At 41.6% G+C, this 27781-nt stretch overlaps 1 protein-coding gene across 2 annotated transcripts in view; it reads left to right on the top strand.

Moving 5' to 3' along the window:
- The window catches only part of prex1 (phosphatidylinositol-3,4,5-trisphosphate-dependent Rac exchange factor 1), an 86045-nt gene that overhangs the window by 26270 nt on the left and 31994 nt on the right, over positions 1-27781 (top strand). For both annotated transcript variants that reach the window (XM_052059687.1, XM_052059688.1), the window contains exons 6-16: positions 1440-1541; positions 2486-2647; positions 6704-6837; positions 7060-7175; positions 10140-10289; positions 14589-14736; positions 21351-21451; positions 22952-23055; positions 23331-23380; positions 24081-24156; positions 24720-24792. In XM_052059687.1, the coding sequence (XP_051915647.1) occupies positions 1440-1541; positions 2486-2647; positions 6704-6837; positions 7060-7175; positions 10140-10289; positions 14589-14736; positions 21351-21451; positions 22952-23055; positions 23331-23380; positions 24081-24156; positions 24720-24792 (1216 nt within the window). The remainder of the gene's footprint in view (positions 1-1439; positions 1542-2485; positions 2648-6703; positions 6838-7059; positions 7176-10139; positions 10290-14588; positions 14737-21350; positions 21452-22951; positions 23056-23330; positions 23381-24080; positions 24157-24719; positions 24793-27781) is intronic.

The following is a 27781-nucleotide window of genomic DNA, read 5'->3' on the forward strand; positions in this document are numbered from 1 at the left end:
GCTCCGGGATGGTTCAAAGACACTATGGGCTCAATGAAAACACACAAAGAGACATTTGACTTATTCATATCTATGTTTGTCTATTTGAGCTCTCGATTTGGTTGGCATCCAGTCCACGGTGGACTCTTCCTCTTGCCTGAAATCAGCTGGGATCGACTCCAGCAACACCCACAACCCTCGCAAGGATAAGTGGCATAGAAAATGCGGAATACTATACAACACGCAAACATGCGCACACACACCCGTGTATAATACATGTAGTGGCAATACAGCGGATTTTGCAAAATGACTTTTTCTAGTGAATGATAAGAATGAATTCTTGTGGTTGAGAATCATACATGCGTCCTTAACTCATTCAGTACCAGCTAATTCTACACCAAGTCTGAAAAGACGTTTAAAACCGTCTTTGGGAGTGAATGAGTTAAAAGTGAAGTTAGTGAATTTTATTGTAAGTTGAAAAATGGTCATGTGATGTCGCAGCTCAAAACTGACGGAAGAAGATCTGAAAGTGCGAAATGAAAGTTTGAATTTCTGAGGAAAAGTGAGAGGATGTTATCATTTGGTGTCATTTTTTTTTAACCCAAAATTTAAGTTCGCAAGAACACAAGTAATGATAATAATGCCTAGATACTGTGTGTTAACAACAGAAGCAGGATCCATTTGCCACACCTCGGTATGGTTAAAATGTAAAAACAAATTTTTTTTTTTGAAACAAAAATGTTGCATGACACATTCCATTTCATTGATAACAAAAACTTTAGTCTCGCATTGACATACTTTATACCGAGGTCATGGCTTGCGCTGTATAAAGATGTAACAATTTGTATATTTAAAAAAAAAAGATATTCCAAAAATGTGCCGCACCGCGAACGGATTTCAACCCTGCGACTGGAGATGTTGCACATCTTCTCATGCCGCAGGACACTGTTTTGAATTGATATCAAAACAATTAACAGAGGTCAGTACTGCAAGAACAGAACAAAAATGCAAACAAATGCCGCACTGAAGACTACCACAAACAAGGAGCCACAATTTTGCAAACGGGAACGTTTGACTGCAAGAAATAACGTAACAGGCACATCCTAGATTTAGATGATGGAAGTATCCCTGTCATGCAAATTCATTGATAACATGATTCATTCAAGAAAAAAAAAACAACAACAGGAATGAGCAATAGAATTCCAAATCATGAACCAAGTAAGGATGTCATTCGGAATCGTACTCAAAATGAAAGTGAAAAAGAATGCTGGGTGATGCTACTTCTGCCAAATTCACCAACTAATATTGCTAACAGCACAACAACAGACCTCCAGGCCTGAGACTTTCTGCTTATTAAAATTCTTCCTTTCTGTTCAAAGTATGAATGCTGAACAGTGTCGCGTCATGTTAATTGCACGTTCTTTTGGATGTGTTTTTGTGTGGCTTCGCCTCTCCTTCAGCACTGTATGCTACTGGGAGGGAAAAAGAGCACAGATATTCCATTGGAGGGCTATCTTCTCACTCCCATTCAGAGGATCTGCAAGTATCCGCTGCTACTGAAGGTAAAAAACAAAACGCAGCCTAGATTGTTAAATCGGTTTCAATAAAATATTTTTTTAAAACACTACCAGACACATGTTTTTATATCAACTGCTTAGACATTTTTAAGGTTTTATCCAACTTGTCAATGCTAGCTGTTCAATCATTAGAATGTCTCTGAGGAAGGTCATAATAATGCCTTGAGACCTTTATAGGTACTCTATGTCCACAAAAAAATAAATAGAAACATCTCTGTTAGCATCTGGCCTAATTTGACTGTGTGCAACGATTTGACCAGATTTTTAAAATAACAGCTCTTTATAGGGCAACGAACCATATTTGGTAACTTGAATTATAAAGTAGATGTAAATGCCCACTGCGTGCGTGTGTGTGTGTGTTTGTGTGTGTGCGTGTGTTGGGCGGGGTCCTTAAAAGACATTTTTAACGTACTGGCACAATGTCAATAAAAATACTAAATTTCTTCCTAAAAAAGATAATGATGCTAATAGGCTAACAAAATACGACACGATTTGGACCGCGGCACCAGTGATTTGTTTTTACACTAGATTAACGATCACTTACTGCAACGTACAATCCATTGTTACATGTTATTTTGCTGATTTAAGATGGCATTTGTTTCACGGTGTACTGCAGCACAACATCTTATAGGGTGCATGGAAGGGATAATAAATCCAAGCGTTAACTATAATGATGTATATTTTAATATTTCATAAAAGCTATCCAGTCTTATGTGAGAATTTTGTAAGGTTAGAAGAATTTAAGTCAAACCAACTTATGTCCAAACTTGCTGATGGCAAATCAGAAATGGAAGATCTCAATAAGATTGACTCTGGTAGCTCTTAAAATACTAATTGAAGCGTATGATGTAATTATTGACTTCAGGTGACAAATACTGGTTCTCAAGTTTGGTCTTGGTTCTCAAGCTCTCCCCGTTTGTCTACCACAGGAGTTACTGAAGCGGACCCCGAAGAAGCATGCTGACTATCCTGCTGTAGAGGAGGCTCTGCAGGCCATGAAGGCTGTCTGCTCCAACATCAATGAGACGAAGCGGCAGATGGAGAAACTGGAGGCCCTGGAACAGCTGCAGTCTCACATTGAAGGCTGGGAGGTGAGAACAAGGACAGAGTGACAGCAGAGGGTGGCCTGAGTGAGAGCGTGACGATCGTAATCACGTTGGGAAATATATGGGGGAGGCTGAGGAAATGGAGAACATTCCCTTTTGTAAGCTTCCGCTTTGTCATATTGTTATTTATAACATTCAACATTCACTTTTCGCTAAACGACATCGATTTAGGGTTAACCAATATGACGGCACGTTGAGCTGCAACTTACACTGTCCTTGAAGGCCATGGCAGCCTTGTTTCACAACTGGATGGCCGTGAGACAACATAGGGTGGGGGTGGGGGTGGCATGGGTAAACGTCAGAGGCTATGATTGCTGCGGATTCCCGTCGCGATTTATGAACTGTCCAAAAATTAGCCATGGCAGTCGCCATGCAGTTGTCAAACAGAGTTGGCCGTATCAAAAGGGGGTGGAGGGAAAATCAACCTATCAAAACGCATCACATCAAAACGTTAGAGGCGGTCCGTCGCGGGAAGGGAAGCATATACATTTGCACGGCATCTCACACTCCCCCCCTGACAACTTTTCTCCATAAGCCATGTGAAGTAACTTGAATCTAGAGGGAGGAAAAATAAGGCCATAATCCTACGTTTCAAGCAAACAAGCCAACCATGGCCGCCAAGAGCATATTTTATACTGTACGCTGCCTTACTGACTTGGCTCGACGCACAAGTGAGGCTACCTGGTTTGCCAAGTTTGCTGAGCAGATACCATGTGGGTGAATACTGAAAAGTACAGTAAATACTGCACGCGTTGGTTCTCCTCTACTGTTATCTCATTGTATTCAGTGGGGTGTAAGTTTCGCAGATACGAGGCATGCAATTCTGAAGTGGAAACCTACCACCCCAAACAGAGGTGAAAAAAAAGCTAAGCTGCAGTGGGAAAGCGATATGACAAGCCCAACCTCTTATTGACTCATGAATTTTTTTTGTCTCTATTTTTGTCACTGATTGGTTATAAAAGAAGGGAGACAGCTTGATGCTAAACCAGAGGTGTCAAACTCATTTTTGTCGCGGCCCACATTGTCGTTACGGTTTGCCTTAGAGGGCCGTTATGAATTTTGGCAAACCATATAAATGTTTAATCACCTCCACATATTACATACAAAACGCACAACAAATTGATGAATAACTTTTTAAAATCAGAAGTCACGAATAATGAATGTTATTGTGGATTGCATGTGACAATCTGAAATTTTGGTTCAGACTTTAGCAAGCATCATGGAATTTGACATGCTTGATTTGCTTTCGCGGCCACAAAAAATGATGAGGCGGGCCAGTTCTGGCCCCCGGGCCTTGACTTTGACACCCGTGTGCTAAATCGTATAATTGTTTGAGCACTGGACTTTACATCATAGGAACAAAACACACCCATCTTCTAACAGGACTGCAAAATTTACATGGGGGGGGGGGGGTGCAGAATTGCATTTTGAGGGTGAGAACTACTGTATTTAACACAGCAAAATCCTATTTTGCATACAATTGTGTTTGTGTCGGCAAAAATGTTCCAAATGTATGTCTGATTACACTCCACATAGAAGGAAGCTTATCGTGAAACCCTATTTATACAAAATCAAGCTCTGGACAGATTTTTTTTTCATACTATCCTGCAAGAGGCCCACCAATGTTTTAAGAAGCTTTCCATCAAGACTGGACGGGAAAAAGAAAACTGGTAATTGATCAAACATTTACATATAGTGCATCAAAATGTAAATACTGTCATAATTTTTAACCACAGCAACCTTCAGTAAATCATCCAGCATATTTCCTATGTATCCTAAAGAGTTAATTGCCACCAGAGCCAGCACCCTGCAGCAGGGGCACGGATGGGGCTTGGGAGCCGAATGAAGGGTCCAGTGCATTTTTCACGCCTCCCTCACCCACCACAACAGAGGCCTTGTCTCAGGAGGCACCGCAGGGACAATCCACCTACACAGGGTGCCAAGGGGATGCCAACAGGCATTCTGCCCAATCAGAAGAGATGGAGGATGCTGAGCTTTCGTCTTACCAGCCCTTGTGGTTGGAGGGGGGAGGGCTTCTATGAGGGGACCTTTGGAGGGAGTAGCGGTCCAAAAAAAAAACCCCGGAAAGGATGGACCCTGCGAGTGGGCCTCCCTAGTACATCTAGCGATTTGCTTGCCAAAACCAAACCACCATCTTCAATTTCCCCTCCACAAAAATGTCAACATTTGACCGTGGTCATCATTGAGCAGAACGCATCAGAAAACCAAGAAACTGCTCTGTAAAGAGGGTCATGCAAATAAATACTACGGATCTTATAAAAAACTTTAGATCCGTATGCTGATTAAAAAAAAGTTGTGATCCCGTTGCCTTTTTCTTGATGTTCCTTGTAGTTCGTATAATCCCCAACGATTGTATTAATCTCACTGATATTGCGTAAGAATGCTTCTCGGGTGTGCTCAAGATAAAATTGCAGGTAAAATGAGGACCGTATACAACAGAGTCGCACTGTTTACCAGTCTAATTGTTCAGAAATACTGACAAAGGGTTTTGAAAAAAATGTGTCGGACTAGGGCTGGCAAACATTCTCTTGGTACCCTTTCATGAATGTTTTTTTACAAAGTGACATCACCAACAGCTTTTTCGACAGTCATATAGTCTACTTGTTTTTTGTTGTTGTTGTTTTTTTTTTTACTTTCAAGGTTGCAGAATTTGTGTAAATGCCCGATTCCTAGTATTAACACAATCCAAAGAAACATTTTTCATTGCCCAAATAGCATTTACGTAAATACTCCACTCTGTCACACAATAGCATCAGCACGTAACAGCATCAAATGGAGAATATTTTCTTGTGTTTGAATACAGGCATTGTTATCTTACGCCTCTTAGCAACAGGCTAATATACTCCGAAAGACGCCCACTCACACCCAATCCCTAACTGCATTAGTCTCATTCTTGTTTTCCTGTCTCAGCAGACTCTCTTTAGGCTATTCACCTGCAGCCTTAATGGAAGACCAATCTGCTCGTACCCGTACCCGATCGGGCCCAGATAAATTACACACAAATGCACGCACAGGCATGCACATACACACTCACCCGGCTTAACACGGTGCAGTTAACGTGGGGTTAAATCGAACTGGCCTGCGATACAAAATCCGATGATGAGCTTCAGACAACTTTCTCGTTGTCTTTATACTTGTGACTGATGACCTTCCATCATAAAAAACATCCCCACGGGACTCCATAATGGACACTTGAGTGTGGGTGTGGCTGGTTAAGGGGGGTTTCTGCAGAGCTGAAATTTGAAAGACCACAGTGTGGTTTGAATTTGATGTATATACGTATGCTCGTGCCTGGGGTGGTGTCTGCACATGGGTGTATTTAGTTCCGGATGATTAAGAGTGGAACGAGCTGTTTCACGATGCTTAAAGAGACCTGATCATCTTTCAATTTCAGTAGGTGCTGGATTGTCCTGTATGCTCTGCTGATATTTGCGATTTTTTTTTTGTGTGTGTGTTTTTTTTTTTTTTTTGCACAGAGCAAGCGCTTGACCCAGCATTTTCGCCATGAACAAAATTTTGCTTGGTAATGAAAAGATGAGTCATCTGATCGTACCCATTTTTAAATATAACTTAAATACCAATTGAAAATAAATGCGTATTACTTTTATGTGACCGCATGTACTGGTATATTTAGTGTACATCCTAAGTTCAGAATTGATGCTTCAGGCTCCACCCCCTCTTTCCCTCCTAAATGGGATTTCCATTTCCCATAGTAGAATGTCGAGCAAGGTAAACTCCATCTAATGCTATGTTTAGTGCTTTCCTTCCATTACTGCTGCGGCCCGATGACCACATTTACATTAAGTGCAGGGTCGGTTAGGAGCATGGGTGAAATATTCGGGGTCTTCGAGTGGATTACTACCCACATACTGTACAACAATGCACATACCCAATGCATGCGTTTTAAAATGACCCAATTAAAAATGGCGGTGTTGTTTTGCATCATCAATTAAAACAAGCTGTTTGGCCGCAAGATGATTTTCATTACTTTTTTTTTTGCTTTTTTCCTTATCCTTTCAGGGCACTAACTTGACGGATATCTGCACAGAATTACTGCTTCATGGAAATCTCCTGAAGATCTCAGCGGGCAATATTCAAGAGCGAGTCTTCTTCCTGTTTGATAATCTTTTGGTCTACTGTAAGAGGAAGTCCAGGTGAGGAGGAATTGGTGCTTGGAGAACATGATTGATGAGCATTTAGAGAATAGTTTAGGAGGTTGCTATACATTGACTGTTTAACTGTGCCGGATGCAGGATGTGCATGCTTCATGTTTGTGTGCGTTTGTATGAATGTGCAAGTGTTGCAGACGCTGTTTCACTGCCACCGGCGGATGTTTTCCATGCTGAGTGTAACCACACCGCTGTCTCATTTCCTAGGGTTTCTGGAAAAAAGTCCACCAAGAGGACCAAGTCTATCAACGGTCCCCTCTATGTGTTCAGGGGCAGAATCAACACGGAGGTGATGGAGGTGGAAAACGTGGAAGATGGAACAGGTTTGTGTTTACACAGCAATATTAACTTTTAGGGACTCGCTCTCTCAGGTTGTGCGCAGAACAGTTATGGAAATTTCTCTTTTCATCAAAGCACTTCATTAAATGGCTGTCATAGAACAAGTGATATAGCTGACAAAAGTAGAATGGCAGTGGAGCGAAGATCTCTGCAAAGGCCAAACAAACCAGATTTGCGTCGCTGCATATTGAATACTTTCAGAAACACGCTTCCTGAAAATGGAGATGTTCTTTCTTCCCCTTTCTAGTTCCTTTTAATGAAATTTTGAAATGTACCTCATAGAGAATAAAAACCTTCTTTATAACATGATCAAACTTTGAGAAACATCGATCAAAATCAAGCTGACGTCTATAGTTCACATCATGTTTTGGATAATTGTACTTAGATTATGCTGTGATGAAAAAACAAACAAACAAACAAACAAACTTGTCTCGATTGAAAACAGTGTGTGATATGATACTTGTAATGCCTTGCTGAACTTGGGAAGAAGTGAAGAGACAATTGCACAAATCCGGGCAGGATCAGTGGCACTGTGCTTGTCACATGATCAAACTATGGAAATTCAGGCTGGCTGTATCTTGGAGCTTTGGCTATTTTTAAATTTGCCATGTGTCTTCATTTGCTGTCTTGTTTTAGGAATTTGGTCTTTCAGGACTAAATAGTTACGGCAAAGTTTAGCCGAATCTGAAACTCGCTGACGTTTTGGGTGGGGTGTTGTCGTTGCGCTGAGTTTCAAAGAGGATGTAGCTCCCCTCCTCATGTAGAATATCACCTTTTTAATGTCCGATATTCCGTTAAAGGTGTGGCTACAACCGCGAGGTGCAAAAGGTACCTCAACTTCAGCAAGAAACTTGCACTCTGGTTAATGCCGCGTGCCAACGCCTCGTCTGTGGGCTGGATGCGGTTTAGTTCTTAGTGCGATTCAGCCCGACACTGTTGTGAAAAATGTGTCTCGAAACACCGTCTTCCTCTCTTTCACGTGTTTCCTCTTTCTTTTTTTTCTCTTTTGTTCTTCTGTGTGCTGCGAGAATACCGCAAAGACACAAACATAACTCACTGAGTGTTTAGACTATCTGTGCAATCTCATTTTCTAAGATAATAACTGTACGTTTCTCGACTTAATATGTCACGCATAACCAACTCCAGAGTGGAACGAGATAAGAACAGCTAAGTTTTAGCTTCTAAGGCAAAAGTTAAAAATGTCCCCACGGTCTCCTAAACCTGACCAGATGTCGGTTTTTCTATTGATTTCACCAGAAGCAAAAATACTCCCCCAGTTTAACGTTTTCTTCTCCGAATACACACTGGGGCTACTCCTCGTTGGCCTTCAAGTATCGCAAGTATTTATTTGACCTCTGGCCACAAGGCTAATGTAGGCCATGACTTGAGGACAGTCATTATTTAAGTGCTGCTCATCTCCAGCTCTGTGGATGATAAAAAAAAACACACATTCGATTTTTGCTGAGTCTGTCAAAAGGTGGCATGTGGCAGCCACTACAATAAAGTGGTACATCTACTTACGAAATTAAGTGGTTCTGGAAGAAATTTCTGAACTAGAACATTTTGTAAGTAGAGACGTGTTTTTTCCATGTAAATGCCCTAATCCTGTCACGTTGTGCCCGAGGCGATGAAAGATCGCCTCGTGCACAACAAAATAACAAGGTGGATCCCAGGTAAAGCAGACACGAAAAGATCTTGTATGAAACACAAAAAGTCTTTAATAACGAACAGAAAGAGCCCGACAGGGAAACAGTAACAAAAAACGCTGGTCAAATAAGGACCAGGGAAGAAATAAAGAAACAACCGAAAATGCTCGCTGAAAAAACAAAGTGCGAGGGAGAACTGATTAGGCAATATAGCTGTATACAATTTAGAGGCAACGCGAATAACAAGAGTGATGGCCGTAAGGCAAAAAGGTAATGAGGCAACGAGTAATCATTAATAGAGGAATTAGCACGAGAGAACAATGGCACGGCGAGGAATTCTCCGGCAGTGAGAGGACTGCCGGAGCCTCTTAATAAAGGAGGATAATCAGCCCGAAATTACGGACAGGTGTGCAGATGGCGGAGGGAAAAAACCCGCCACCTGCTGGCGGGCACGTGACGTGACAAATCCAAGCCCTCCCCAAATTCTGACATAAATGTTTTATGAAGCATAAAAATGCATCAAAATATATAACAAATACATGTTACAATTTGATTATTGCACAATAGACGAGAGTTGTGCATAATGTACAAAACAAAGAAAACAGTAAGGAATAACAATGATGGTCATTTAACTTCACACGGCGTCCTGATCGTTTTTTGCCCTCTTGTGTCCATGATCCCTCTCAGAAGTGTTTTTCCCTGGCATTTTGGAAAGAACTGATCCAAGGACGTTTGCTCTTGTCAGCTTTTAACAATCCTTTGAAAATGTCCAAGGCAAACATCAGCATAGGGAGCGACCACTGGACTGGTGAACACTTTTTCTGATTGATTCATATTTACGTAAAACTATCAGAACACCTCATTGTCCAAGGGGCGAATGACGAGGATGCTGCATTGACACCTATCTATCAATCTATCTATCTATTTACACACACAGACCACATATGGTTGAGGTCCCTATTAGCCAATGGGATGCCAGGTAGTAGCAAATGGCAAAGCAGCTTTAAGTATGTTGCGTTCATTGAAACTCTGAGCTGCAAGTAGCATCCCATACTGTACTTTTACCTTTCGTATCTTGAAATTTATTTCGTAACAAGAGGCAACATTTTCCTGTTGAGACGTTTCGTAACTTGAAACATTCGTAAGTAGAGTTTTTTTTCCTGTAACCTGCTAGATACTTTCAAATATTGAAAGTCATATGAACGGCAGTGACGAGAGCAACATAGTTTCGTATCCCCTCTTATTCTTGTGATTTTGATGTGCTTTGGTTTGTTGTCAATATGTGCTTTTTTTTTCCGGCAGCGGATTATCACAGCAACAACTACACAGTGACCAATGGTTGGAAAATCCACAACACAGCGAAAAACAAGTGGTTCGTCTGCATGGCCAAAACAGCGGAGGACAAGCAGAAGTGGCTGGATGCCATCTTGAGGGAGCGAGAGCAGAGAGAGAGTGAGTAACATTTTTTAACCTCATTATTTGCTGAGCTGGGGTATGGGGGGCTTAAAATATTCCACTAGATTTCCTCTCATAAAAATATCATTATGGACAATTGGATGCTCTCAACTTTGTGGGAACGGTTTGGGGGAAGCCCCTTTGCTCTTCCAGCATGACTGCGCCGCAGTGTAAATGAGTTTACCTTTTTCTGAGTTGGCACTGTCTAAAACATGACCAATGCGGCTTACCACTGGATTTTTCTCACCCCGTTAAGATGCCCGTTAAAGTCATTGAAACCATGTTAGGCTTTCATGCAGTTGTGCTATTGTGGAGTCTCATCGAGGATATTTGCAAGGCTCCTTCAGGTGATTAATGACTGGATGTGTAATTCAATGAACACTCTAAATTGTCCCTAGGTGTGTGACTGTGAGCGTGGATGGTTGTTCGTCTCTTTGTGCCCTGCGATTGGTTGGCAACCGGTTCAGGGTGCCAACCAATCGCAGCTGGGATAGGCTCCAGCACCCCCCGTGACCCTTGTGAGGATAAAGCGGATCGGAAAATGGATGAATCACACCTTTCACCAAATTAGGATGAAGTTGCTGAAAACTATTTGCCCATTTATAAAATCAAGCAGGCTATAACGTTTGATTGTGTGAGAATCCAAATGTTAGTTCATATCAGTTATTCATAACCTGATTTGAGATTGACCATGTGACCGGATGCTTCAGTTATGTTCACTTAATTCTTTTCATCCCTGATCTGCCTTAGAGAATGTTCCCACCTGTTTGTTGTGGGCCATCTGTCTTTATAATGTTGCGCATTTCACACCGAATGGCTTTAACGAGGTTTGGTGTGTAACATAAAAGGCCACCTGATAGTATTGATGGCTTAAAAAGATCCAAACTGTGATTGTTTGGACACAATTTGGTCGGAAATGCGGGAATACTTCATGAATCATGTTTCACAAGATGGTAATTTTGCCTTTGTAATTTGGGCATATGTGAAATAATCACCCAGAGTGGATTTTAACAACGTCAGATCTGATGAATAAGCACACAGAAGTGTGCGGCAGCTTGCGGTGTTAAATTACGAGCTGGCGGAAACTAACCTGAGGCGAACAGATGCCCGATCAGTCACGGCGCCTCATTTCCACTCGCGCTTCCCTTTTGACAGCCGACACCTCTCACAGTGGTCTTACCTTTCTGTCAGCCTCTTTTATTTTAGACTTTCTTTGTAAAGGTTGTTTTTCAACAAGGCTTGACATTTCACCTGATGCCGCTTGTGTTCAGTGTGTTTTCACGTGTGCTCGCGCGTGGCTGCAATCAATTGTCCGGAAAGAGCTCAATTGTTTACGAACTGTGCGCCAGTCTCATTACGTTATCGGTATTCGGGGAAAAGTGGTTGCAGCGGCACCCTCCATAAATTGCCACAGATTCAAGTGTTTGTCTGAACGTCCATATTTTGAACATGATGTCAAGAGCATTCCTGGAATCTGGAGTTTCATCGCTCGGAGCAGCCCACTTTAATTCACAATGTTTGAATCAAGTCATTTTACCCTCATTGGTTGATCAATCTAAAATATCTTACCTCCGCTCCCAACATCAGTTTTTATTCACACTTTTATGACTTTATATTTAGCTTTCAACACTTTTGATCATATTGTAGTTGATCAAAGATAATAAATTACAACAGAACGGTCAAATAAAATCTCAAAAGCTTTTAATTCAGCAACATTTCGGCGGCTCATGTAGTACGTCACGTTTGTGCTCTTATTTGAAACCAATTAACAGAGAGAAGCAGCATTTTTTTTTCCCACCGCACTTTCCTGCAGTTTTTTTTAAACGTCTGATTTTTACTTAATGTGCAGCACTTTGTTGTTTTAAAGTGCTCTGTCATTAAGTTTAATCGAGTTCTAATCAACACGTGACTGTTTATTGATTTACTGCATGCGTAATTTTGTACACGCAGGGGGTAGTATAATTACAGGGTGTTTGCAAGTCGTGTATTAAATTATTCCTACTTTTGGGATTAAATAATCATCTCTCTCTCTCTCTCTGTCTGTGTGTGTGTGTATATATATATATACATACATACATATATACAGTATATAAAATACACACAGTAGTAAATGCCACTGAATTCTTGTGGGAACAGCCTCCTTATAAAATGTGATTAGGTCATGCTGGTAAGTGAGAGATGACAAGAAGCAGCTCAAGACAAACTGTGGCAGCTGGACAAGAAGCCGAGTGGTCTCTTCGCTGGAAAGACCCCCGCGTGTTGTTCAATAACCCCCATTGTTCTTCAGCTGCCGTCCTATGTAATAGATTTCAACATCCATCACGGCCACCAGTACATCCACCCAAGACTCAATAGACAAATTGCCTTTTTATTTATTCTTTCGTCCCACTCGGGTTTCTCTGACTTCCAATCGCAAATCAACACGTGACACATATATCTCTTGAATTTCTTTTATTTCTCTCCCCCAAAAAATGAAGTCCATGCATTTTCCATGAGTTCAAAAATTATTGGCGATACATATCTTTCATTTGAGAGGCACATATGGGACATGTTAAAACACAGCGCTGGAAATTCAGCATTTCAAACAGTTTGAGGACACTGAGACTTTCTTTTATTTCTTCCTCCATCCATTATCTGAACCGCTTCGGTTCACACTCACAATCACACCGAGGGACAATTTAGAATGTCCCATCAACCTGCCTTGCATGTTTTTGGAATGTGTTTGGAATAAGTTTGATGTGCACCGAAATAGACCTGAGTCGCTTATTAAGTTTCTGACTTTTGTTGAGCAAATGAGAGACAATGTCACAATGTAGTTCAGAAGTTCACCAAAATCCACCAGGGATTTAGGAAGGAGCTCCAAAAGTGGACTCACAGGAGGGGCAGCGCAACTCACAATGGGGCCCTTGCAGGGCATGCTTTGCTGTATATACTGTACTACAAACCACATAATCGTTAACATATCCACACAGAAACAAGATCCCAATCACAATGCCCTCATTAACTCAACAAATGGCTTGCTCAATTGAGATTAACATCTGGGTTTGTTTTCATATTTCCCCACAAGATTAGTTTGGCATGGTATCAAGGTCTAAACAGCTGGGAAGCCTAGGAATGCTTGTTTCTTCAAATAGCCCCAAGACCTGCTTTCATTCTTTGGCTCTGTGGGATGTTGTAGCACTATTGTCCGAAATAGGCTTCTGGAAGATGGAAAAGTGTGGTAAGGAGTCGCGGTAGCCTATTGGTCTCTCAAAGCACAATTTAAACCATAATAATAATAATGCATTTTATTTTAAAGCGCCTTTCATGCCACCCAAGGACACCGTACAGACAATAAGAAAATGTGAAAATGAGTAAACGAGATATTATATAAAAACAGGACATAAAATCATAAAAACATAGGAAATGGAAGAGCTATGTGTTGTAGGCAATCCGGAACAGGTGTGTTTTTAGACGGGACTTGAAAGTGGAAAGAGGTGTGCAGTTTTGGAGGTCCGGAAGTAGGTTGTTCCAGAGCTTTGGAGCAGCGTGACTGAAGGCTCTGGCTCCCATGGTGCTCAGTCGGGCAGGGGGCACTGACAGGCGGATAGAGGACGAGGATCTGAGGGAGCGAGGGAGCGAGAAAGGATATGCAACAGGCCATGAGCCACATAGGCCTGTTAATTGCATTCGATGGTAACTAGTTGTGCCACAGCCCCCCCAAAAAACCCAAAACAAAAACGGAAAAAGGAACGATGAATTTCCAATGCAAGATGTATTAAAACCGTTTTTAGATTCAAGTTGAAAGTGGGTTCTGTGGAAGACCGTTTCTGGCGCTATGAGTACAATCTACGTGACGGTTAGGCACAGTCTCGGATGCTTCATTGCATGCGTACTCCGTGCCCAGCCGTAGGTCATTACATCATTGTTTTCAACCTACATGTACTTGCACAGTCCAGTCGTTAGCGCATTGACCTCACAGTGCAGAGGTCGTGGGTTCGATCCTTGCTCCGGCCTTCCTGTGTGGAGTCTGTGTGGGTTTTCTTTGGGTATTCCGGGTTCCTCCCACATTCCAAAAACATGCATGGCAGGTGGATTGAAACTCAAAATTGTACCGAGGTGTGAATGTGAGCGCGGATGGTTGTTTATCTCGGTGTGTCATGCGATTGGCTGGCAACCGGTTCAGGGTGTCCCCCACCTACTGGCGGAAGACAGCTGGGATAGGCTCCAGCACCCGCCGCGACCCTTGTGGGGATAAAGCAGATCGGAAAATTGATAGTTTTTTAACTGCATGCCACCTTTTCTCTCTCATCGCAGGTCTCAAACTTGGAATGGAACGGGATGCCTACGTGATGATAGCTGAGAAAGGAGAGAAGCTCTATCACATGATGATGACCAAAAGCCGCCACCTCATTAAGGACAGACGTAGGAAGCTCAGCATTGTGCCCAAGTGCTTCATGGGAAAGTGAGTACGAGTCCGCTGTGTGTTTTTCGCAAGAGCTTGTATTCACTGTTCCTGGAAAGTCTTGGCAAGATTTCCTCCGTCTTCCCTCCATCCTCTATATCCTCTACCTCCGCTTTGGCTTCCTATCCCAAAGCCTTTCCTTCATCTTAAGCCAAGTCCTTAGTTCAAGTCTTCCCGAAAAGCGAGGCCAATCTGACGTCATGAATAGGAAGTGGTACCTTGCAGACTTTTACCATCAGAAGACCTCAAACTGAGGTTGTCCCTCTTTCATTCATGTGTATGTAATGCAAAGAAACAAAAGTGCCTTTTAAGACTTCCCGTAGAGATCCACAAATAACGCTTGGTGAAAACAAGAAGCATTATTGAAAACAAAAACATGGGCAGGACTGTCTGGAAAAAAAAAACAACCTTAAAATACCGTTAAGGTTCATTATTCATTTGACTTCTGAGCGATGAGCCACCAAACTGCATCCTCGCCAATTTTGAAAACATTGTCCTGCCGTGCGTCTTTACTGTGATTTGTGCTCACTTGGTTTGCTTTTGTAATTCAATTAATTTTATCTTAGATTAGCGTCTTTACACACATCAGAAATAAACATTTTCTTTGCATGCCAACATGGCCTGGCTTGTTCCACACAACATAAATAAGAACATTATCCTTTTAAATTACGAATTTGCTGTGTGTCAGTGACCTGATCTGCACTGCTGCCCTTTCTAGTCTGGTTCTTCCTCCGCAGACAGATTTTCAACTAGGGTGAACCAAAAATAAGGTTAGTCATTACAAACCATCACTTTTTTTTGGGTGCAAAAATAAAGATGACTAATGGAGAGGAAAACCCAAATAACCAAAGAAATCTTCACCGAGTCTTTGAAACCACCTCAGAAAAAAATGGAACATGGATGACATATTGGAAGATGTGCAAAAAAAAAAAGTGTCAAATATAACCATTTTCTATTTTAGCTGATTTGAAATGATGGATAAATCTGGCTGTTGGTAGATTACACAACTGAAGGTCAAACACATGATGCTCTCAGAGGCTGGAGGACATAATTTACGGATTACTTGTTTAGGTTTCGTGTTACTTTGAGAGTTCCATTCAGCAGACACCGGCAACCCCCTTAACACTGGAATGGCAAAACTCCACCTTTACAATTGTTTCATATTGTTTCACATATATATATATATATATACTGTATATATTTTGCAACTTTGAAGTTGTGACCCCCTTCCCCCCGCAAAAGTAAAAAAAAAAACATTTCACTCGAATCCTGAAACCAATTATTAAAACGATCACGATCTAAATACTTTTAAGTTAGGCTATCGGTACCAAAACTCAGTCCTTTTGAAATGATGACATAACAAACGTTCCTTGAAAATAATAAACATAATAAAGTAGTACTTATATGAATTACCGGTAATAGTCCCTACCTCGGTTTAAGAAAAGTGTGAACACCCTTGCTCATCACACTTCCAAGAAAATACATGCAAACTGCATTGGAAGTTACTTACATAATTCATACTAAAGTTCAGCAGTGCTGAAGAGAAAAGCACAAGAAAAAGAAATTGTTCCTTTCCAAACGAGTGTTTCTGCAGCGTCATCACACAAAGTCATCGGATTACAAAGAGATCACTTGCAGCTCAGCCAGCCAACACAATCCGCGCTCTGGCTTGTTTGTGAAGTGTAATGAGAACCCTTTGCGCAGCGGAGCGGGGGGTCACACTGAAGCGGTCCAAAGAGCTTTCTAAATGGCAAAACTTTGGGGTTTTTTTAGACCTCTAATATGATTTAAAGAACCAGAGTACAATAATATGATGTCATGTGCTGATCCAAATAAAACAGAAACATAAATATAGTTCAAAAAGAGTGCGACGGTTGTGATGTGCCTCTGGCCGCACTTTGCGCTCTCTGCCCTCTAACCGAATACGCCACCGTTCCGTTTGTTCCCATCGGAGCCCACTATTTTAAAATTGTGAGTCATAATTATCATGTTCTGCCCATCCACTTGCATGTCACAGCTCAGTGCCAGCAGTCGCTTTGAATCGGGTTCAGATTGTAATGATAGTCGACGTGCTCTATATCCTTGCTGCCAGTCCACGCTCTCCTCACTTCATCACTCCGTCAAGTGCAGTTGACAAGGGGCAACTCGTATTTGCGTATCTGTCTTACTGACGAATGGGCAGCAGCCAAGGTCCGCACGCTTATTTCATTAAATCGAGTGGCCGCTTTGATAACAGCCTGTTGTCCTGATAGCATAATGTCACCGCCTATCTGATCTTTGTCAGCGTTAATACACATTAACAGATCACATTTCACGTCATTTTTTTCCCCCCACATCGCTGCATCCAAGACATTAGTGGAATGAAGTTGTCATAGTATATTATATGAATACATATATATATATTTTTCCTTGCGTCTTCATGCTAGGAAAAAGACTCGAGAAATAAATGGAATCAGGTCCAAATTCTTTTATGAAGTCATGATCATTCAATCTATTGAATAAATACAACTTTATTCATTCCAGAAGGGCAACTAGGTTCACAGTGTGCTATATGCCTCTCTCTCTCTCTCTCTCTCTCTCTCTCTCTCTCTCTCTCTCTCTCTCTCTCTCTCTCTCTCTCTCTCTCTCTCTCTCTCTCTCTCTCTCTCTCTCTCTCTCTCTCTCTCTCTCTCTCTCTCTCTCTCTCTCTCTCTCTCTCTCTCTCTCTCTCTCTCTCTCTCTCTCTCTCTCTCTCTGTGTGAGATATATATATATATACCTGTGGCGAGTACAGTAAGTTGGGGGTTTTTTTTGGGGGGGGATTGCACATTTGTCAAAAACTTTGCTTGTATGCATCTAATACTAGAGCATTTTATCGCATGCAAAATCATGAAGAGAAGGCTGCGATTTCGGATGTTATTACTATAAGCAACTAAAGGTGGATGTCCGTACAAGAGTTTTACAAATACATACTTATTCCATGACTCAAACAAAAGCAATACAATATGTTGTACATCCAAGCAAAGAAGCACACCGATTTAAAAAAAGAACAAATATGAACCATACAGTTTTACAGCATCCGAACAAGGAATATATCTTTGATTGATTACAATTCTTGATACAAAATATTTTATTTATTTATTCAGTCATTTATTTATTTGTGCGTATGTTTCTTTCTCTGAACATATCAAAGCAAAATACAAACGCATGTCTGTCTGTCTATCTTTTATTCACACACGCACACACATGTAAATGTGTGTGTGTGTGTGTTTGTATATATATATGTATGTGTGTGTGTGTGTGTGTGTGTGTGTGTGTGTGTGTGTGTGTGTGTGTGTGTGTGTGTGTGTGTGCGCATTATAAAAAAGTATTGGATTGATGGATTCATTTCCTTGGTGGTGGTCATTTGCTGCCACTGAGTGTCCCACCAAATAAACAACCAGCATGGGTGTGTCCCACCAGGCCAATTTCCTTGTCACCCATCATTCACTCTGTGGCGCCGGAAGGTTCTCTGCGTTTTCTCTCGCCTGCGCGCACTTCTCCACACATACTATCAACCCTCGTGCCATGCAGGTACACATCATGTACACCTGACATGCGTTGTGTTGCAAAAAAAGAAAATGCACGCCATGCATGGGTTTTAATCCTCGTGGCATGCATTTGTTTTTGCAACACAACACATGTCAGGTGTACATGATGTTATTACCTGCATGGCACGAGGGTTCCGTGGTCATCGTGATAATTCCTTGAACAGCACTTTAACCAAAATTAATCTTGTATAACATCCACACACACTTGAGTTCTGTCGTCAACTTTGATTAACGGTCACTGGCCTTGACGTGAGCGTTCACATACAAAGAGCCACCACGCGCTCTAAACCTGAACACAAGCCACTATGGACATACTGTTAAAAAAACAAAACAAAACACATAACCGACATCGGATGCACCTGGCTGTTCACCGCTCGGAACAAAACAAATTCTGATCGAGTGCTGCCCGATGATGGCTGTCATAGGGTCCAGCACGCCCACGACCGCTCGTGATAATGAGCGGCTCGGGTAATGAACTAATGGATGGATGCAACTTTTTTATGCCGCAGGCTATCAACAAAGGTTGCTATGGCAGATGGTTCAAGGTGTCCGCTCGCTTCTGTTGCATCCTCGATGTGCATGCACACGCTTGGAGACTTATACCAGCTAGGCGTGTGTGTGCACAAAGGGGGTCAGCAGCAGACGTCACACATTAATTACACAGATGCCCGAAAGCGTAATCTAAATGTAAATGCGTCTAAATTCCTCGCGGCTTTAGCCTGGATGCACGCACACGTATGTGAGTGCGCACTCGCGGTCCTGCATTCAAGTGATGTGAGCAGACTGATTAGATTCAAGAGAATGATTCTCTTTTTTTTCCCTTACATGCACCTTGCACATTTCAACTAAAGACAATCAATAAAGAAAGAAAAAAAATCATTGTGCAATAAGCATATGCATCTAGTCTTTGCGTTTGATGAAGTACAGTAACGTCATACTTGAAAAGGGAAAATGCTGTCGACCGAACTTTGGTTCGCATCCTTGCGAAATCCTGCAGGATTTCAGGGTGGATTTTGCAGTCTTTCTGAAAGAAAGAAACCTAAATCTTACTCGTGTGCATGTTTTGATGCAAATATGGAACTTCTGTCTACATCTGTGGAGGATATGTTTTGATTTGGTGTTGCTTACTTTGTTTTACTTTGTGGCTTTGTGGGTAGATACCGTATTTTCTGCACTATAAGGCGCTTCGGATTATAAAACGCACCTTCAATGAACAGCCTATTTTAAAACAGTTTTGATATATAGGGTGCACTGCATTATAAGGCACATAGAATAGAAGCTGCAATAGTGGCTGCGATTGCACTAAGCTAAGGTAAAGCATTACAAAACAATGCAGCTTTTTTTTGATATAGAGCCTTAACAAACCGCTGCAGCTGTAACAAAGCCATGAGAATTGGTCACAAACACGGACATGAAACATATAAATACAAGTTGCATTGCAAAACAATAAATGACAAAAGTTATGACGGCAACCGATTCAACAAAAAGGTACACAAACCTTGTAGGCTCACATCCACAAGTCTTTCTTGTCTCATTCTTCCCTCATTTAGTCAGTAGTTAACTATGCTTTTGGTATTATCTTCAGTTCATAAGGGCTGCACACACAAAGTAGTTGTCTGTTGGAGTGTGTGTTGGCGAATGCACGTCAGTTCGTGTCGGGCAGAACCCTTTTAGGTTAGAATTGGGTCCTGTTAGTCACCACTAGATAGCGTCAGAAAACGAACAAGGAAACACCTCAATGGGGAATATAAAGAGACTGCAACACCATACATTAGGCGCATCAGATTATAGGGCGCACTCTCGACTTTTAGGAAAATTCTATGCTTTTAGTTGTGCCTTGAAGTACGGAAAATACGTTTGTTTTTTTTTTGATTTTCTGTTTAATTTTTCCACCACTTATGCTGTGTCTGATTAAGACTAACAAGTGAGTTGGGGCCTCTCCCAGCTGAATTTGGCGTTCAGTTATCATTCCCTGTGCACATCTTGTTTCAATAAATAACCATGCACACTCAGATTCACATTTATGGGCAATTAAGGGACTCCGATCTGGAGAAGGTTTCAATATAGTTGTGCTTGTATGGAAATGTACTCATTTCTCCCCTATCGATGCTAATAATTAATGTTAATTTGGATGGGGCTTTATCTTCCTTTAGCTTTAAAGGCCCAACATTGATTTCACAGGTGATAGATGTGAAGGTTTTGGTGGATTTCTATAATCTGATTGCTCGACTAGTTTTCTAGCGCTTGTTTGTTTGCATTTTTCTCAGTTGTTAGACACAACGAAAACGCTGTCTCAAATGTTCTGCCTTCCCATTAGTACACAAGAGCCATTTAGCGATCAATAGCACGGTCAATAATACATTGCTCTTCTTGTCATATAGAGACAAAGCTTTGGGCAAAAAAAAAGATGCTTAGTCCACACAAAACATGTTAGTCTGTTTCTCCAAAGTGCTTCTTCACAGTTAATGCTTGAAGAAAGGTTCAAGCTTCTTTGGCAAACAGGATCCAACAGAAACCGTTGGATTCTTCACGTCCTCTCTGTTTCTTTTGGCGCACAAATATTGTTGAGTCTTTACCACCCAAGTGCGTGCCGCCGCTGCCGCTGCTGCCGGATTACTAAAGACACTTCTTTCTTTCACAAAGTGAAACCACATCCAGCTGCTCCGCTATCTCAATTGAAGTCCCAGGAGGTGTACTCCCCCCGTCTGAAGACTGAATTCAGTCTGACGGAAAGTCTTCGCAGCTAACATGTGGATATGTTTCAGATGGCACCGTGTATAACCGATGCAGTGTGTGTAGCTTCTAAATTGTTGAATAAAATGACTCAGCAGATTGCTAAGGTTTTCTGATTTGGTTGACGATCCCCAATTATCAAGTGGTGCAATCAAAAGTTGAACTCACGGCTCTTTCTGATCGTGAATGTGTTATTCCTGTGACTGCCGACAGACCAGCCTGCCCGAAGTACTTGCCTCCCTGAAATCGGCCTGCAAGAATCGAAATAAAGCAATCCTTATTTGACCTCCTTTCTGTTTTTGTTCTTCTCAGCGAGTTTGTATCGTGGCTTATCGAGAGCGGAGAGATCAGTAAACCTGATGAAGGGGTCAACTTAGGACAAGCCTTGTTGGAAAATGGCATCATTCACCACGGTGAGACTACAACACAAAATCGACTTCCTCTCCCTCTCTGTTCTTACTTGTTTATTTTCCGTTTTTATTTTTACCAACCATACCTCCAATATGTCATGTTTTTATCTACTTAGCTCCACCAAGTTTTCATTGCAATTTTGTTCCGTAGCAGCGGTAAGCAAATGCTCCTGAAATCGATTTTCCTTTGAGGGTTCCTTTGGAAAGCCAATGTGCATTAGAAAATTATTTTGTTAAGCTATGAAGAAAAGCATTTTTCTGTCATTTTCACTGCTATTTATAAAACAATGCTATTTTCTCGGTTGCAAGACGTTCACCCTAACAACGTTCAATTTCTAAGATTATCTGGATTTGGGATCCAGGGAGTCATTTCGTGGGGGGGGGGGGGGGGGGGGGGGGGGGAAATAAAAATCAAGTATTGATGGAGACCGACCCTCACAGTTAATCATGCATGAGTCTTATTAAAATTCATGCATATGAATGAGCTGGGTACCTATGAAGGTATGAAATCTGATACCGATTCAAATGAGCACCGCCTTGCACTTCTAGTACCATTCTAGTATCATTTCCCTGCTTCAATCATTCGACTGATGATATCTAAGTTCCTGTTAAAGGGGAACAACAGCTTTTCCCCAAACCTTGCTTCCCATGCTGTTTCTCCTCTGCACTGAAAACTTTCCCAAGCATGACATTTTCAGTTCCACTGACCTGAATTATACATCGGGCAATGAAAGACTAACAAGCAGCTGTAAATAATGAATGAATGAAGGCGGTGGTCCACAACGGTGCTGAAGGGTCTCTTTTCCATCGTAAGTGCACATTGGCTGCCTGGGTTGTTTATTATTATTATTTTTTTTGGGTTCCTATGGAAAATCCCCCTGAAGTCTAACGTCATCGTGACCTACCCCCCTGAAGGGGATGCAGTGCTGACATGCTGGCTTCTGCGGGTTCACACTGAGGTTTTGGCAAAAATGTTGGTCTTGCACACTTGGTGTCAATAAATGAGGTCGACCCTGAGAAGTCGTGTGCACAAACTGAACATTAGCAGTGCATTTAGCTTACCACAGTGCAACCCTGAAAACTCAACTATTCATTTTTAATCTCCTATTTGACACTTGCTAACAACTGCTTTCCCGACGCATTCCTTTGGTTTATGAAAGAAACGACGATGACACCCGTCAGCTCGTTTGCTGTGGCGTCTTCAGCGTTTGGCCAAATAGTTCTTTTCTAGTTTCTGAGATGGGTTCACTGCAAGCGAGAATATTTTAATGCGACGAATTGCTTGGAAGGATGTTAATGGAAATTGATAACTGTCTGCCAGGGTGAACGTTTAAGACCAGTCGTGAATTTATAACCGGAGTTTTCCCCGGAGTGCTCGCTTTGCTCCTTAATCTTGCATCAGTGGACATATAATCAGTTCCAGGATTTTAAGACCAGATATTTTCTGCATCTCAAAATGTTTTCGCATGACAGTTTCCACTCCCCACTCTGGTTTCATTTCAGTATCAGACAAGCATCAATTCAAAAATGAGCAGGTTTTATACCGTTTCCGCTACGACGACGGCACCTATAAGGCCCGCAGCGAGATGGAGGACATCATGTCGAAGGTATTTCATGCGTCACTTTTGTCGTCATCCTCTGTTCTTTTTTTTTTTTTTTCCCCATATAAGACATTGAGGTTATCACTCGGTGATACTCATCTGGCACCGATTTCTGTTCTTTAATCCGATTTGGCAACATTAGGTTTGATATGCGCTGGCTAAAAGACAGGCCTAGGGCCACCGCGGCTAAAAATTTCCCACCTTGAAGCCGTTTGTGTGCTTGTTTATGAAAGGTGTGTAATGTTCTCTGACTCAACCGCAGCGTGGTTCTTTTCTTTTAGGGCGTCAGGCTTTACTGCCGCCTTCACAGCCTCCACACCCCCGTCATCAAGTAAGTACCTGCCCTTTTCTTTGCTGACTTGATTTTCTTTTTCTTTCCCTGCGAAGCTTATCTCAGATAGTAAAAATGAAGTTGCAAAACGGAGAAGAAAGGAGTTTCAAAAGCGCACTGCTCATTTAAAGCACGTGTGGAGCTTTTCATTCCTTCATCCGTCTTATTACAGTCTGGAGCGTTGCATCGGTGCAAGCAAAAACCTTGTGCCAACAAAAATCTTGTATATCAATAAATCCTAAACATACAAAGGCAAATCACTGCATGCCAGATAATTTCAGTATGGCATCTGGACCCGCTTTTTAACTCATTCACTTCCAAAGACATTTTAAAACGTCTTTTCAGACTTGGTCTAGAATTGGCTGGTACTGAATCATACAATTGACATTGTCCACCATGTTTCAAACTTGTTGAGTCAAGATTGAGAACTTGAATATGACAAACATTGAATATGACAAAAATGTATGTACAATTGTGTTGTACATGTTTTTTTGTATAGCGACAGAAACACAAAACTAGTTTGGGGTAGTTGTATAAAACGTGACCCCCCCCCCCCCCCACCACCCCAAAATGAACGGATCAAAATGACGAGCAATCAATGAGGCGTGTTCGTCATTGGTTTTTATTTGACAAATGACAACTTTTTGATTGCACTTGCATTGTATCACCAAATGAATTTGCGCTCTTTTTGTTGCTTTAGGGACAGAGATCATCATCTGAAAACGTTTAAATCCGTGGTGCCTGCTTGCAAACTCGTGGATTGGCTCCTCTCACAGGTACTGTCACTTTGTTTCAATTAAAACAACAGTAAGGAACAATCGTTTTGCTCCATGTCTCTCCTCAAAAGTATGGAATGTCCTGCAATGTCTCTGCATGCACCCTATGCACAGATCTGCGACTGTAATTGACACATGTGATTTAGGGGTTTCCTAAATAAGTGCTGCCTCCATGAATTAAAACACAATTGATTGTTTTACTGTCTATATGGGTGCTCGTGGTTCTTCAGGTTGTGCATGCCTCTTCTGCTTGTGCACACACGTAGCTCGTATCTGACCGCATCATCGCAATCTCTAGTTCTGCCCCCGTCGTCACGGTAACACACGGTGTACTTGTGTGGCATTTAAAGCATCTCCGTTTAGATAAGGTTAGGAAAAAATGCTTTAAAGTATTATATTGAGGCAATGCTAATAGTGTTTTTTTTAAATAAATCAATCTCCAGAGTTGTTGAGTGCAAAATATACTGAAGGCCCCACGGTTTGGTAATCCGCTTTGCGTCAAGGTGTGTGAAGATGTAAACAGGTGATGACGGTGAATGACAGTGTGCGTCATCGTTTCCCAGGGAGACTGTTCGACTCGAGAGGATGCAGTGACGCTGGGTGTGGGTCTCTGCAACAATGGCTTCCTGCATCACGGTCAGTTTTACCCCTGCTCACACTCTATGTATGAATGCTGCTTATCCACCCGAGCTTTCAAGTTTTTTTTTTTTTTGTACAAAACAACTATCTTTAGTAGAAAAGTCAAATAATTGGGTGATTTCTTGAGAAGGACTTGATGAATATGGATTATGTAAATAATATGCATTCTTGACAATATATCTCGAATTGCTTCGAAGCTAAAATTAATATTAACAAATAGTCTGAGCAAACATTGCAACCTTTTTGTGTGCCAAAAAGTGGAAACGATGCTTTAATTACTTTTTTTCTCTTACAACACAAATGCAATCAAATCAAATGCTTAAAACGACGCATTCTAAATAAACACAGCATTGAAAGCTCTGCGTACTGATTGGTTAGGTCGGATATTTATTAATTATAATAACATGTTTTTCCTCTTTATACACTGGGGGAAAAAATGGTGTGTTGAATGTACTCAATTTTAGTTCATCCATCGGTTATGCAAAATAAAATTATCTGGATCCTGATGCATTTGAAGTAGAAACCGCTTGACAAAACAAAATTGAACAACAAAAACTTTTTTCAAAGTACATTTCCACTAGTTATAATTTCGGTTTGAAATCCCATGATGTAATTGTAAGAACAGGCTCCATTTGCCAACCTTTAGTAGAGTTACCTATTCTGGGGTGTCTGTTTTTTTTTCTTTCCTCTTTCAGGGTCAGAACCGTTTTCTTCTCAGCCACTTTCACCTCAGTCAGCACATCTGTTGCCCTTCACCTAGTTCTTCATTCCTCTTATTTCTTATTTTTTCTGGGTTGTCCTTGAATCGCTGCACAGTCCCCGCTGTGTTGTGGTGCAAAACAGGCAATGTGATGACTTCAAAAGCAAAACATTGAAGCGTTGAACTCCGTGTGAAAAGCCACCAGGCCACTTTCACTCGCACACAGTCATTTGCCTCGGCATAACCCTGAACGTTTTAATGTCATCTATGGTGGAAATTTACTAACGGGAAGAGAGTCCCTTGGCAGCAATAACCTCAACCAAGTGTTTCCCAGTAGTTGCAGACCTACACCAATGTCAAGGAGGAATTTTGGACAATCCCTTTTGTCAAAATGGTTTCAGTTCTGCAATATTCTTGGGCTGCCCAGTGTGATTCAGTCATGTCACATCATCTCGGTTGATTCTATTCCATTTTTTTGTTTTGTTTCCATTCTGGATTCGTATTTGAATTTTGATGCAGATTTCCATGTTACATGTCATTTGAAATTTTATCGAGAATCGGGTGGCCCGGTGGTCGAGTGGTTCGTGCGTCAACCTCACAGTGCAGAGGTCGTGGGTTTGATCCTGGCTCCGGCCTTCCTATGTGGAGTTTTGCATGTTCTCCCCATGCCTGCGTGGGTTTTCTTCGGGTAGTCCGGTTTCCTCCCACATTCCACAAACATGCATGGCAGGCTGATTGAACACTCCAAATCGTCCCAAGGTGTGAGTGTGAGCGCGGATGGTTGTTCGTCTCTGCGTGTCCTGCGATTGGCTGGCAACCGGTTCAGGGTGTCTCCCGCCTACTGCCCGAAGACAGCTGGGATAGGCTCCAGCACCCCCCATGACCCTTCGGAGAATAAAGCGAATCGGAAAATGGATGGATGCATGGATGAGAATCTGCTGTTGGGAAACAACCACTTACTGAAGCCATGCCACCGATATTATTGGAAGATTCCCTTCTGAGTTCAAAATGTTTGTTTTGTGTGTTCTGATATTGCTGCAGTTAACCTTTTCATGCAACCTAATAACATGGTAAGCTGTCTACTGGAGTAACCGCTGTTCCTGAATGGGTTAAGCATCACTGCCTTGTCTAATTTTTTTGTTTTGTTTTTTTTGTTTAAATAAACACAGTGCGGTACTCAGTCCCGTTGAATAATTGTTATTATGAGGCCACAGCCTCTATGACTCAGAGGAAATAACTCACTTTGGTTTGAGGAGCCACAAGACCAACGTCACCGCGTGTGTATAATCAGTTTGTGAGGCTTTATGGAACTAGGGTGCCAGGTGGTTTTTAAATTTCTCAGCAGCTGGGTACCTTTGGCTGTGTGCAGCCTGTTGTCTTACATTTGTTTACCCATTATATCACCTAAACACACACACACAAAAACTTCGGTTATGACCGAATCCAAGACAACCACATAAATTCCATTGGTATTGTTTTGTCATTGCTCTTTTTATGTTTTTTATCTGTTTCCCTTTAAAGAAATCAAATGCAACAATTGCATCACCAATTGCCTTTCATAATTACATTTATCCAGATGTTAGAAAGTTAACGCTCTGACTAAAGCCAAAATTATGAAGCCACAGGCATACATAGCACGATATTTTGTGGTCAGACATGTTGGGATCCATGAACAATTTCAGAATCACGCACATTGTGTTGTGATATGCCCGTGCTTGTGCACTGAGTTGATGCAAAATACAGCACAATGAATGCCATCAGTGAAGTATTGTGCAAATGTTGCTCACGCATTAGTATGCCTCAAGGGAATGCGCAACGTGACAAAAACGTTGTGTTTTGTATTTATAATGTCCCGCTCACCTGTTTGAGGGGCCCCATGTGTTTGAGTGAGGCTGAGCAGAGATGAATACGACACTGCCTGCTTCTTGAATCCCCCAGGGGGGCCTGCTAGCTATGTCCTGTTTTGGCTATATTAGTGTCAGCATCATGACCACTCAACCAATAAGGCCTCGTTAAGTGTAAAGAATTGTGCACCGTTAAGGCTTAAGTTCTGTGCGTTGAAAACTCTTGTGTCAACACAACTTTTTGGTAACCACAAGTGTACATAATGCATGATACTACAAACGGCCCAAAACATTTCCAAAACAAACTTTACAAAAACTGTGGACACTTTGTGCTATAGATGCTTTTTACATGGTATAATATACCATATCAATAAAGTATTTGCATTTATTTTATATCTCAATATAGTTTACGGGGGTATGTCAGATCATAGTATTTTCAAAT

This window comes from Hippocampus zosterae, chromosome 2, assembly GCF_025434085.1.
Source record: "Hippocampus zosterae strain Florida chromosome 2, ASM2543408v3, whole genome shotgun sequence".
Taxonomy (NCBI): domain Eukaryota; kingdom Metazoa; phylum Chordata; class Actinopteri; order Syngnathiformes; family Syngnathidae; genus Hippocampus; species Hippocampus zosterae.